The 13,055-nt window shown below is 37.8% G+C and overlaps 1 protein-coding gene across 1 annotated transcript in view; it reads right to left on the bottom strand.

Annotated features, from left to right (window-relative positions):
• LOC117435003 (low-density lipoprotein receptor-related protein 5-like) overlaps nt 1-13,055 on the bottom strand; it is a 70,586-nt gene that overhangs the window by 11,619 nt on the left and 45,912 nt on the right. The window contains exons 8-14 of the mRNA XM_034057822.3: nt 7,098-7,314; nt 6,661-6,950; nt 5,480-5,706; nt 3,985-4,169; nt 3,334-3,657; nt 2,201-2,400; nt 1,378-1,589 (exon numbers count right to left, since the gene is read on the bottom strand). Coding sequence (XP_033913713.3) covers nt 1,378-1,589; nt 2,201-2,400; nt 3,334-3,657; nt 3,985-4,169; nt 5,480-5,706; nt 6,661-6,950; nt 7,098-7,314 — 1,655 coding nt within the window. The remainder of the gene's footprint in view (nt 1-1,377; nt 1,590-2,200; nt 2,401-3,333; nt 3,658-3,984; nt 4,170-5,479; nt 5,707-6,660; nt 6,951-7,097; nt 7,315-13,055) is intronic.

The raw sequence follows: 13,055 nt of genomic DNA, 5'->3' as shown, positions 1-13,055 counted from the left end.
GTTACAATCACAAAACAATCACAAATTCAATTCAACTACCTTCAGCTGGCGACTTCCAAACAGAAGAAGTTCTGCAGTACTCATTTGGTTTTCTAAAAATAATTTTTAAATCATCTGTTCATAATCAGATTGTGCTTCTTTGTAAATGTCAAAACAAGCAGGGCCGGATCCCACTGCAGATCCTTTAATATCGGTCATATAAACCCCCAAATGGGTCTGTCAGTGTTCATTCATCGATGCACTTGTGATGCCTGGGTTACTGATGGAAAACCTGGCAAGCCTGGCATCCAAATATAACAACTTTCTAAATGTTTAAGACACAGAACCAAATAAATACTTTCACAGAAAAAAACAAATTCCTAAGAGTTTATCTTTTCCATACCGGTCTGCCAACTAACCGCTTATTCTAAACATCACCAGTCTTTTTCTTGGCCTTGTGTTCGTTTTTTTTTTTTTTTAAGAAAAAAAATAAAACTCTCTGCATCAATTATCTGCATATTTGTTGGTCAATTCCAAGCACTCTCTAAATAATTTCAAGTGCATAATAAAGAATGTCATGCATGCCGTTAAGAAGATTCTGTGCTTCAGGCAACAGTAAACAGATGACTATTAGCAAAGTTGCCCTGTACAAATAAAACCATCATAATTCCCTTTTAATGTATTGGAGGAACTATTAATAAAAATAGCAATAGTGCATTACACCATAAATACACAATTTTACACAAGTTTACTTTCCATAACTTTTTTCCTGTTAGTTTTACTTTAAAATTTTTATTTGGCTATAATATTAAGTCTAAAATCAACTCCCACCAACGCCACACCCAACGCTATCCACAAAGACTATAAATAACAGCCCAGCAGTAACTGTGATGGCAGGGTAACTAACAATGGCTAAAGAATTACAGAGAGGACGACCAAACCCTAACCACACTGCACTGCTGCACCACGAGCAAGGGAGAAAAAAATAAATAAAATAAAAATAATAATCACAGCTGTCCATCTGCTGCACACATGGCTTCAAAACCAAATTTTCAGAAATTTTAAAAATATATTGGCAGGCTGATGAAAGGAAGGGATCCCAATCCCATTACTCACCTTAAAATAATACCCTGTGTGTTAGAGAGATGTTCAATACTGAATGCCACACCACAGGGAATTGATTTTATACATACAGCTATGACACTTACTAGAAGAAGAATTCAGAACTCAACAGAATAGGCATTTAGTTCTGTATCAGACAGGACGTTCCAAAGTTAGAGGATAAACAATGGTTCCGAGTGGGGATCGGCAAAAAAAAAAAAGGGTGACAAAGACATAAAACACAAATTGCAGGTTGCATAACCCCGTATCAAGCACATGAAGGACTGCACTTCTTACCCTCTTTCTGCATTCATCACAAGGGCTCTTGGTCGATCGTGCTCCCCACGCAACACCACTCCTATGCCCTTCCCTTCCAGTCTGTTCACGTTGATGGTGTTGGTGGCTTCACATGTCCAGTAGACAGTCCGACTGAAAATGTCAATGCTCAGATCGTGGGGCTGCTTCTCTGGGTTCTGAATATGGTTGGTAGCAGAGACCACTACAAATGGCTAAAGGAGAAAACACAAAGCAGTTAGTGTAGCTAGCTACTGTACAGAACTAAAAGGGAGGTTACTTCCAAGACAAATTAAAACACACATAAAAAAAGCTGTTTCTTATTAAAGCATGGTTTCTGGCATAAGAACTGAAATCTTGTAAGTATTAATCAGCTGTTCACTTCTAACTACATTATTCAATATACTTTTAACACTTAGTATGATTAATAAACTGTCTTTGAAGGAGAAATATTATCTTACCATTTTACATGCAAAGTGATACGATATTGCAGCAATCCTGCTTTAACAACAACTTGCAAAACGATTTACACATACTTGGGTCTGCAAGATTACATTATATTAATATGCAAACGAAACTGATCAGAAAAGAAATCACATAGGTACATATCACTGAATATTAAGTATGTATTCTGTGTTTATGAAAACAAAATGGTACTTTTCATCTGGGAAAGTGAATTTGAAATGTAGAATTTAAAAGAAAAAGTAAATTTACATCAGAGCTGAGATCAGATAACATGTGACAAACTTTTCAGAAGTCAATAGCTTTGAGATTCTAGCCCTTGGTATCTTGACTGGTCATTCACAGCTTGTGTTTGGTCTCTGACCTGTGACCCATCATCCCTTGCTCTCTTGACAATGTTCTGCCGCCCATCCACCCAGTAAATGACGTTGTCCAGAGGGTCGTAGCTGATGGCCCGGACGTTGCGCAGTCCGTGGATAGGGAGGATGATGTCTGGGCTCTGCTCGTCCAACACCATGCGACTGATCGCCGATTTCTGACTGAACAGGAGGAAGCTAGAAGGGGCTGAAGCAAGTTTGAAAGTGTTAACAGCAAGCTTTCAAAATGACCACTGTTTATCTTGTCCAGATTTAAAAATGATCTGAACTGTAATGGATTGTTGATGTACAGTATATATAAAATAATAGATCTTCATTCCACTCTACACCATTAAGGACCACTCTGCCACCTAGATCCATAAACCCTGCAATAACCAATACTTTACAAGTATTCAGATGCTTTCTGTGTTTTAAAAAGCCTCACATTCCATCTGGGTAAAAGCCAAACAACTGGTTTTGATATAACCAGTCCACCTATTCTCAGACAGTGCTGGAATGCAGAGAAGTGCCCAGCATCATGACTCAGTGCCTTTCAGACTCCAAACCAACCTCTGAGGAAATGTGGCGAACTATAGAAGGCAGGGTTCAAATGTCAGCAGGCAGACATTCCAGTCCACACACTTTCACAACTGTACTTCCTGTTCACCCATTTTTATCTCCTTCAAAAGGGTGGTGTTTCCTACAGAAAGGGTTGGTTTTCTTTTCCCAATACAACACACAGGAATAACGAATGTGTATTTGTGTTCTCTTGCTAGTCACAGTATCATCCGCAACTTATTTCATGTCTACAGATTCAGAAAGCATATGCACTATCTGTGAGACATTTAAAAATACAGATAATTCTGATGTGTGGTGCAGATAGTCAACAGGGTGTGGCAGCTGAATTTAACAGAAAACATCCTAATATGCATAATATATGATATTGCCTATGTGTTGTCTAACTCTGTATAAGAAGAAACTAGGTTTGTCATCAGGGTTGAAAGTGGGTTTAGTCTACTTGACCTAGTTGCTTATACTGTAGGTTGTCTGGGTTTTCCATTATACCAGCTTTAAAAAAAAAACATGCAACAGGAAAATACACTTAAAAATGCAATGGATCTGTCATCTTAAAAGTACTTACAGCTACAGTTCCTGCCATTGCTGTTGAGAGTGTAATGTGAAGCACATCCACACTTGTATCCCTCAGGTACAGCCAGACAAAGCTGGGCACACTGCCCATTATTCTGCACACATTCGTTGGAGCCGTCCTGACGGGAGGAGTGGAACACTAAAATATCCATAACGTAGTCCAGATGCCCCTGGATTACCGTGCGGTTCTGCCCACTGGTCTTGTCTGCTCGTTCGATGCTGCGGAGGTTCCAGTCGGTCCAATAGATATAGTCTCGGTACTGGGTGAGCCCAAACGGGTGGGGGAGATCATCTGCAATAACTTCCCTTTGCAGCCCTATTTACAGTGAATACAAAATACAGTTGGTTTATTCAGCATATAGTATTTTCTTTTTTTTTTAATAGCAATCCAAATCTGCCACAGACCTTATCCAGGGTAAGGAATTCAGGGAGCCTTGTCAGTGAAGATTTACACACTCTCTGCAACAATCAACTTTTGCGGTGCATAGGCAAAGCAATAAAATAATAAAGAGTGTAATGAATTACTTTTTTTATGGTGTTAGTTGATATACAGCATTTTAGACCTCATGCTGAAGACAGAGTAGACATTGGTTGTTTTAAAAGGTCTCTCACTACTTGCAAAATAAAAAGAAACGGAGTGCACCTAGCATGCTGGAGGATTCAATCATGCATGTGTCCAAGTCCGTCCAATAGAGCCTCTGGTCTGTGTAGTCAATAGTAAGGCCATTGGCTCGTCCCACTTTATCAACCAGTGTGATGCTGTTGGCCCCATCCATGTGCGCTCTCACTATCCTAGGTTTACCCCCCCACTCAGTCCAGTACATGAACCTGACAAGACAAACAGAAACAGAACATTAAGAGACTGCACATGCCTTCTCTTCTAAAGCAGAGTACTCAGTTAGAAATACTTCACATCAATAAGAATTGTTAAAGGCTATTAGTAGTATATAAAACTTTTATTAATAGTGTTGATGAACACATGATAACCATTTCATCTAATATACTTCTGATGCACTACAATTGGAAACTTGTCAATTGCAGTGTGTCAAATCTTGTTTCTTGTAATGGATTAGTGGCATGTTTCAAAACACTGCCTTTCTCTTAGTACACCCACCCCTCATTATATTACTATTATTATTTATTTCTTAGCAGTCGCCCTTATCCAGGGAGACTTACAATTGTTACAAGATATCACATTATTTTTTACATACAATTACATTATTTTTTTACACATTATCTTTACATACAATTACCCATTTATATAGTTGGGTTTTCACTGGAGCAATCTCGGTAAAGTACCTTGCTCAAGGGTACAACAGCAGTGTGCCCCACCTGGGATTGAACCCATGGCCCTCCGGTTAAGAGTCTAGAGCCCTAACCACTACTCCACACTGCTGAAATAGCTGCTAGTTTTTTTGTTTTTCACCCCTCACTATACTGCGGATTCTGATATATCGCGGTCCTGGAGTTGGCTCCTCATTTTTACTGTCTAACTGCGCATGCCTTAGCTGCAATATACATAGTCACTTAGAATTACTGTTCATTTTATTTTGTGCTGCACATCACAAACAACAATATACAAAAAAATACAAAAAAGCATGAATATCGTACTGTTATCATATACACACATATTGTACAGTAACACAAAGCAAATTAAATATCTACTTGCTGAAGTGTTTTTTTATTTTAGCCAACAAGGTGTTCACTTGTGGCAGCAATGCACTAGCAAAAGTCACAGGGCAGTGATGTCAGCTCCCTAGCAACAAGCCTCCTATGTTGGGAATGGATTATTTCAATGCAGTGGGTTTGTGCATTTGAGAAAGGAGAGGAAGACACATGAAATTAATTGGAGACTCAAGTTGATGCGAAGCAATTACCCTCTGCTGTACAAATTAAAACGGGGTGCTGCTTGTTATACAAAAAATGAGAAAAACAGGTTGCGTAGAGAACTTATACTGGACCCTGATGCCCCCCGATAAAACAAGGGTAATATTACAAAACTTTAAACCAAATAACAAAATGTATGCATTTCTTATGTTGTAACATTAAGATGAGAAACAAACACTTTAGAGAAATATCTATTTAGATCTATAAGAATCTGAACTGTGCCTTTAAAAACCACACTGAGACCCTCTTACCCGTTAGCTGGGTCAAGAGCCAGAGATCGAGGGTTGTCCAAGTCTTTCCACACAAGCACCTGGCGGTACTGTCCATCTAGACGGGCCAACTCGATCCGGTTAGTGCCCGTGTCGGCCCAGTAAAGGTTCTTTCCCATCCAATCCACCGCCATGCCCTCGGGGTAGTCCAGTCCAAACTCAATCACATGCTCAACAGAACTGCCGTTCATGAAAGCACGGCTTATAGTCTGAAAGAAATTAAAAAAGCCATATTTCCTCAAGGTCAGTTCAGCACCAATTTAGGAGATTTTAAACACAAGTAACTCGCGTGATTTAAAGCTATGCTGATACAATTCGATACTTCTTAAATTCAGGTAATTCACAGTTAGGCCATGTATTGTACTATACTGTGTGAAGGCCTGTGACAGGCTAGCTGCAGTGATGACGTCAGACCAGAAAGAATCACTCACAGAGGCAGAAGTGATTAGTGAAACTGAGCTGCAAATGGCAGTGCTCAGTGTTTTAATAAACAAAAAAATAAAAAAGGTTGAACAAAACAGAAGACAGGACAGGCACTTGCGCCAAAATAAAAAGACAAACAAAACGGATTAACACTCAAACAAACGGTGGACTAAGACATAAACAAACAGTACAAACACATATTATTATTATTATTATTATTATTATTATTATTATTATTATTATTATTTTCGTTTATTTTACTTTCTCCTCTCCACATCCGTTCTCCACTCACTGAACACACAACCCCGAGTGAGAAAAACGTGCATCTATATATACTGTTGTGCCGGGATTCAATTACTAATTCATTATTCACTTGAATCCCAGCACGTGAATTAATTATGTGCAACCTCGTGCTCACATATTATATACTTTAAATGCACGTGAAGTGATGTGCAATCCTGTTCCTAAATACAATTATACATTTTAAATCACACGTGAAAGACAGACCCGTTTATATCCCGTGTACCAATGCCTATACACCAACATTAACACAGCACACGTAACATACAATACAGAAATGCACACAGGGGCGGGGCACATTGCCACAAGGCCCTTGAAGATTTTACTTGTATTTTATTTGTATGTAAAGATATCAGCAAAAGGGACAACTGAACCGTATCTATCTATATAAATGTAATCCTGGCGACAGGATGAAGTTTTTAATGAAGCACCTCCAGTACCTTCAAACTGACATCAGTCCAATATATCCTATTATCAGACACTTCTAAATCCAGAGCAGAAGCCTCTTTGACTCCGGGGAGAGGAATGGCAACGTCATTATTGTGTGTTCCCAGAGATATCCTCCGAATGTCCGCTCTGCTGGTGAACAGCAGGAAGGCTTCAGGCACAATGCAGGTCTTCATGTCACCCAGAAGCTCCAGGCCCATTGGACAGGCACACTGTGGACCCTGTGGCCTGAAGAAGCACAGGTGGCTGCAATCTCCATTGTTGTCCGCACAAGGGTTAGTTCCTACAGAAAAAAAACAATAACTAAAGCGTTACTAAACAACATTTACAAATAGGAATTTTTAAACTGGTAATCTTTACATCACTCTGGATATTAGCATGCGTCGTACAGCACCCTTGAAGATATTCTATGCCAATGGCAGGTTCTTACCAAATGCTTTAGTCACCCATGTTGCTTTGAGGCCCATAAGATCCGGCAGCTGGTCTATGATGATCTCTCTTATGCCTTTGGTCTTGTGGACACGTTCAATGCTCCTTCTCTGCCAGTCAGTCCAGTAGATGTAATCCCCCAGCAATGTAAACCCAAATATATGAGGCAGTTTATCTTCTAAAAGCGTCCTCCGGTCAGTGCCATCAATATTTATCACCTGTATGAAATAAAGGATGAGATTAGAACAACTTTTCAGAACAATTATTGCAAACAAGAGGTTTTAGGTGTAGCAAGACAGAAGCGGGGAGTGAACCGGTGACCCCGCACAACGCAAGCGAATGTCCAAACCACATTGTAAAAGAGCTGGTCTTGTCTGCATTCATGGTTTTAGGGTCAGGAGTGTTTATACAGTTTAAACATTTTTCCATTTTAGGGGAGTGTTTTTTTTTTGTTTTCCCCTTTTCCTATTAGTGTGAATGGGAAACCTGTTAACACCAGCCAAATAAAAAAGAGCAGCCATAGACATTACATTAACACAGAATTGTTTACATAAGCAAAATCTAGGACTGGAGTAATTTGATAAACTTACAAAAGGCTGAGGTCAGCGTGAACAAAATGGTTCTTCAATTACCTGGGAAGCTGGTGGATTTGGCATCATTGCATCACATCCCGTTTATCCCCGATACTCATTTATTTTATAACGCTTGTCCCAGAGATGCTAAGCAGGGCAAAAAAACACTGTTCACACTGCCACACCAGATGTGTGGAGGCACAGTTCATGAACACAACAGGCTTTTCTACAGATGCAAGCATCTGGAAGTTCTCCAAACAGAAATTTTTGCATGAACACTTTTTTTCCCCCTTTTAAATCAATAAACTACTAAAAAACACTTAACTATAAACCAGACATACAGACGAAATGTCAGCCACCACCAGAGAATACATATTTAATATCACAGTGTCTGTATAGCTGGTATGAAAATGAAACCTACACACTACTGTATAGGTCAGTTTGCATTGCAGGCATTACAGTACCGTTAAAAAACAACAATAACGTAGACCTGATTTAGGTTACAGAGCTCTAAGAAGAACTGTATCCATCCATGACTCTTACATTTTAATGATACACTGATGTGTTTCCAGGCTGTGGGCCCTCTTCATGGCTAAGGGACTGGTCTGGCCCATGACTTGACATCTGAACATGCAAAAAAAAAACCAGCAACCTCACACCAAGTACAAATTGCCAAGTCCCTAAACCAGGATTTGCCAGCGAGAAAAAAAATCTCGCAAAATGTGCTCCACAGCGCTTCGTGTTTAATAAAACAGCCCACTAGTCTGGTGTGCTGTCAAATTACAGAAGGTTTCATAAACTTTGGTTTTGAAGTGTTCATGTTCATGGAAGATTTACTTTATTTTTCTTTAAAGTCTTATCTGACAGAAAAAAAGCTATTGATTTACTTTGGAAGTGCTTCCTGCCAGCAATGTAATGACTAACATGTATGCAGAAGTGATAGTGATACAGCCTTCTACCTTCATGAAGATACCCCAGTGTCCCGAAAGGACAAGCACTATATCCTGGAGAGTCTAATGGCACAAACACAGTGTACTGATGCTACTCTCACGGGAAAACACAGCAGTACAGGTTTATTAGACAAACTCATTTAATAAACAGTGTATTTAACAGTGTCAGTAGTGAGTGCTGGTGCACAGTACTTCTGTAGTTTTTTTAAAGCACTGTGGAATCTCCCTTGATTGCTTCCCCCATGTATTTTCTGTTGTTATCCTGGGATTACACCGAAAAGTGGTTTATTTAATTTGTTAAAATACAGCTGTGGTTTATCCAGGCGGGGTATGGGTAAATTAATTTGCCCCCTATGTAACTTTACAGCCCAAGGGTAACTATTACAGTATTCGTTTTAGATTAATTCTGCTGATGGAATTTACTTTCCTATACTGCAGTGATACCATTTTTTTTTTCCTTTTTACTTTTCATGGATTTATTATTTTATGTGTTTTGGTTAATTACAGATTTTAGTGAAATAAACACACTTGCTGTGAACATCCGTTTCCTCTTAATTCTCTGCAGCTTCAGGTCATTGTTGTTCTGGTGGTGACAGATACGAATTGCTGAATTGAGAGTTTTCGTCAGCTTTGTGTTCTCTGGGGCATTTTGTTTTCATAGAGTTGTGTTTTCAATACTGCACATTGTAAAGTTTGTTTTAACATTCTGAAAATGTTTCTGGGGCAAAAAATAAATAAAAGTAATTGATAATTCACAAAAAAAAATCAAGAGTCCATGCCTTTTAATCTTCTCCACTCCAAATCTTTGCATTATAAAATCAGATATAAAAAAAAAAAAAAAAAAAAAAAAGTCAACCAATCCCAGTCATGGACTTGTCCAAATTCCAGTACATCCATGCTGTGTACAGCTATCATGCCGTTTACTAAAGCACTACAACACAAATAACTCCTTTTACTTCTAATATGTTCAATAGAAATTCCTATGCTGTGTGGAGGGTGTTTCAGCTTTGTTTCACAGTTCTCTTGTCCAACCAGCAGGAATGCATTATATATTACTATGGGGCATTTACTGCACATCATTTTAAAATTAAGCAGAACTAAAAAATGCATGGTTTATTACACAGGATAATGAATTCAACATCTAGGAAACTCAGAAGATTCCAATTGTCCTTACTGATAAATGTAAATTTGAGGATTTTTAGCAGAATTTCAGACCTCAAGCCGAGTAGAAATCAGCAGCTGACTTCTTTATTTATTTATTTTAAACCAAAGACATCTTTGCAGCACATCCTGCATCTGCTCGTCAATGAATACTGTGACATCCCTTTCCATTTCCTCCCTCTTAGTGATTTTTTTAAAGTAACACACAAGTAGACACCCCACATTTTAGCAATGAAGGACAAACACTGCAAAGCACACTTTACGTACCACAAAACAATTAAATCAGCCAGTGACATGAACTAAAATGAATGGCATGCAAATAAAAAAATAAACCAATGTGTACGACATGAGTATCTGAAATAGAAATGTCTGTATTACAAAGTTAAATAACAGTCATGTCACACACGTCTATTGACCGGCCCCCTTAAAAGGTTCCCTCCTTTGTTAAGGACTACAGCGTGGTGTTAAACCAACTCCTCTGAAGTTTTGCACACTAATCCAGGTACTAATGTTCTCCATATGAAGCCATGTTTCTCTGCTTTGACAATTCCAGAACTTTGTTCTGCTCCCAGCAAATCAAAGGATTAAGTGTGCAGCTGGCCAGCTCTGCACTGCTCTCCTGGAGAGATTGAGAGTTTAACATCTAGCTTTCCTTAACTCTTTCATCATCTTTGAAGGGTAGCTTCAAACTTGCATGCACATTACTATGCCCTTACCTTTTTTAATGAGGTTTGCAATCATTCTGAGTGGTAATTTTTATATATTTTTTTAAATATCTTTAATATTTTCAGGAGTTTTTCCTATGTTCGAGTTGATGTGATACACATATGTAACCCAGGCTAAATCAATCAAAGTGTCTTTTTAGAGAAGAAAGAGATATTTAGCAAACAGGTATATGAATCAAGTTTATTTTTGCACTGCTGACAACATACAGCTGGCTTTACATTTATAAAAGACACCAGGACAGATCTAGTCTGGGTATCATATGTATATGGACGGTAACTAAACAGAAGAGAAGCTCCTGGACTCAGGTCAACACACCTTAATACATAATAAAAGTATAGAGGCTGTACTATTAGGAGATTAGCAAGTTTCAGTTAAGTTTCGTTTTAAGAAGAATTAAACAAACACAAACTAGCAAGAAGCATGCATTAATTTAACTGCTAAATCTGCACCTTTTTGTGTTGTTTATATTAAATTAACATCTCTTTGTAGAAAAATGAGGGGATGGTGGGGGGAGAACTCTGTCACAAGAAAGAAATGAAACAAGATCACTGAATTTATCTGCATACAGAAACTTTTTTTTTGGATTTAAATGAAACCATTTGTTTTCAAGGAGACAGAAAGGTTCCCTCAATTTAAATGAATTTCTTACATGGTGAAAAGCAGCAAATCAAGCATGAAAACATTAACTTCCACTTTTTGTGAGGAGGGAAATAAAAAGAAAAAAGAAACAAAAGTACCTCACTGCTTTATTTAATCCAATTGACATGCTTTATAGAAACCCTGCTTTGAAAAATATTGTAAACATAAAATACATATATTTTTGCTATGAAACTGAAAACATTTTTAAAAACAGAACCAGAGCTTAAACAAGTAAAATGACTCTATGAAACTCCTTTCTGTTATTTTTTATTCATTCCATTTAATTTGGGAAAAAAGAGCACTTCAGGAGACTCTCAACAAAAAATAATAATAAAAAAAACTATTCATTTTAAAAGGGAACAGTTAGATAAGGCTGGTTTAAATAAAATATGGAAGTCTCATTTTTTCCTCCTAGCACTTTCATAGAAATCCACACATACTGTAGGTGTGAGAACCTCAAAACCATGGGAAATAAAAAAAAAAATAGAAAATAAACTCCAGCAATCCACACAACCACCAGTATATAACTCTTCACAGAAATGTGTCAGGTGTGGGTATGTAATATTCAAAGTGAATTCTTATTTAAAGGGGCAATGCTGCTTATTATTTTTCTAATGCTTTCTAATTAAGTTGATGACTAATACACTGATGGAGGGAAGACTAACGTGGTCATAGGAAGTATAGTGGATGAGTATGGAACTGTTGAAAAACTATTGGGGGATGTGGAAAAAAACAGTAAAGGGAAATATGTTCCGTGTTGTTCTGTTTTTTCGTGAGATTGCTGTCTTTCCTCTTTAAAAATGTTATTTCCAGCATTGTTTTCCACAAAGTGAGGTGGGAATGTATGTATTTTCTGTTGTGTGTATTTCAGCTGTACTAGTTCACAAACTTTACAGTGAGCTGTTTTTATAATATTTTCATATATATACATATATATATATAGATCGGTGAGCTTGGAAACATTTTACAAATAATTTTCTCCATACGACTTCACCAAATTTCATTAGTACTGTACCTGAGATCCAAAGTTTAAAGCCCTTAGGCCACTTTGAAATATTATAAGGCTTAGCTGGAAACATTGGATGTGACACTTCAAAATCCTGGGATAAGCTTGAATGTATGCTTTTCTTTTTATCTAAGTTCCAACATGTTTGAGGTGTTAAACACCAAGGATCAGATATACTTTTGCACAATGTGTTGAAAACACAATAGAACATTCTGCATGGTTTCCAATTAGTTTTGAAGCATTGCAATCCTGATTTTGAAAGTAAAGTGCAAGGCAAAACTGAATAAAATCTGTGCTAGTTTTAAAATCTGAAGTTTACCATAAAAAGTAAAACAAGGCAAAAATTGTAAAGTTGCAAAATCTTGGAGAAAGGATCACAACTAACTGTACAATCATATCAGATGCAGACACCCCTAACAAAACAGCCCTGCCTTCAATGTGCATGGATAGATGTGTGATTGAATGTCTGGAGCACATCACCCATAATAAATGTAATATACCAACCTATAAAACGACGGTGTACTGCTATTACACAGTCAAAGCAAGTCCTGCCAACCCTGTGGACACTTTGCCAAAATTAAATTGCATTTGCATGTTGATTCAGAGTTCACACGCAAGAACTTATTCCTGCTGATCCATCTAGCAAGCCTATAATAAATGAATACGGTGAAAAAAAAAAGTTAAGCAGTGTTTCAAAGCCCTTTATTTAAACATCTCGTAGCCTGTAAATTCCTACACAATATGTGGTCTTAGGGACATATGGAATGCATTGTGAACAGACAATTCAACAGCTGTGGTGGTGACTCTGGACCGCAACATTATTATAAAAACGAGAAACTTCGGCACAATCATGTTAATAAGCCACCAAACAAAACCGGAACAAAAATGTTTGCCTTATTGTCCGT

The sequence above is a fragment of the Acipenser ruthenus genome, chromosome 28 (genome assembly GCF_902713425.1).
Source record: "Acipenser ruthenus chromosome 28, fAciRut3.2 maternal haplotype, whole genome shotgun sequence".
In the NCBI taxonomy this organism is placed as follows: Eukaryota; Metazoa; Chordata; class Actinopteri; order Acipenseriformes; family Acipenseridae; genus Acipenser; species Acipenser ruthenus.
Note: the sequence above shows the minus strand (reverse complement) of the source record. Positions and strands in the feature narration are given on the sequence as shown.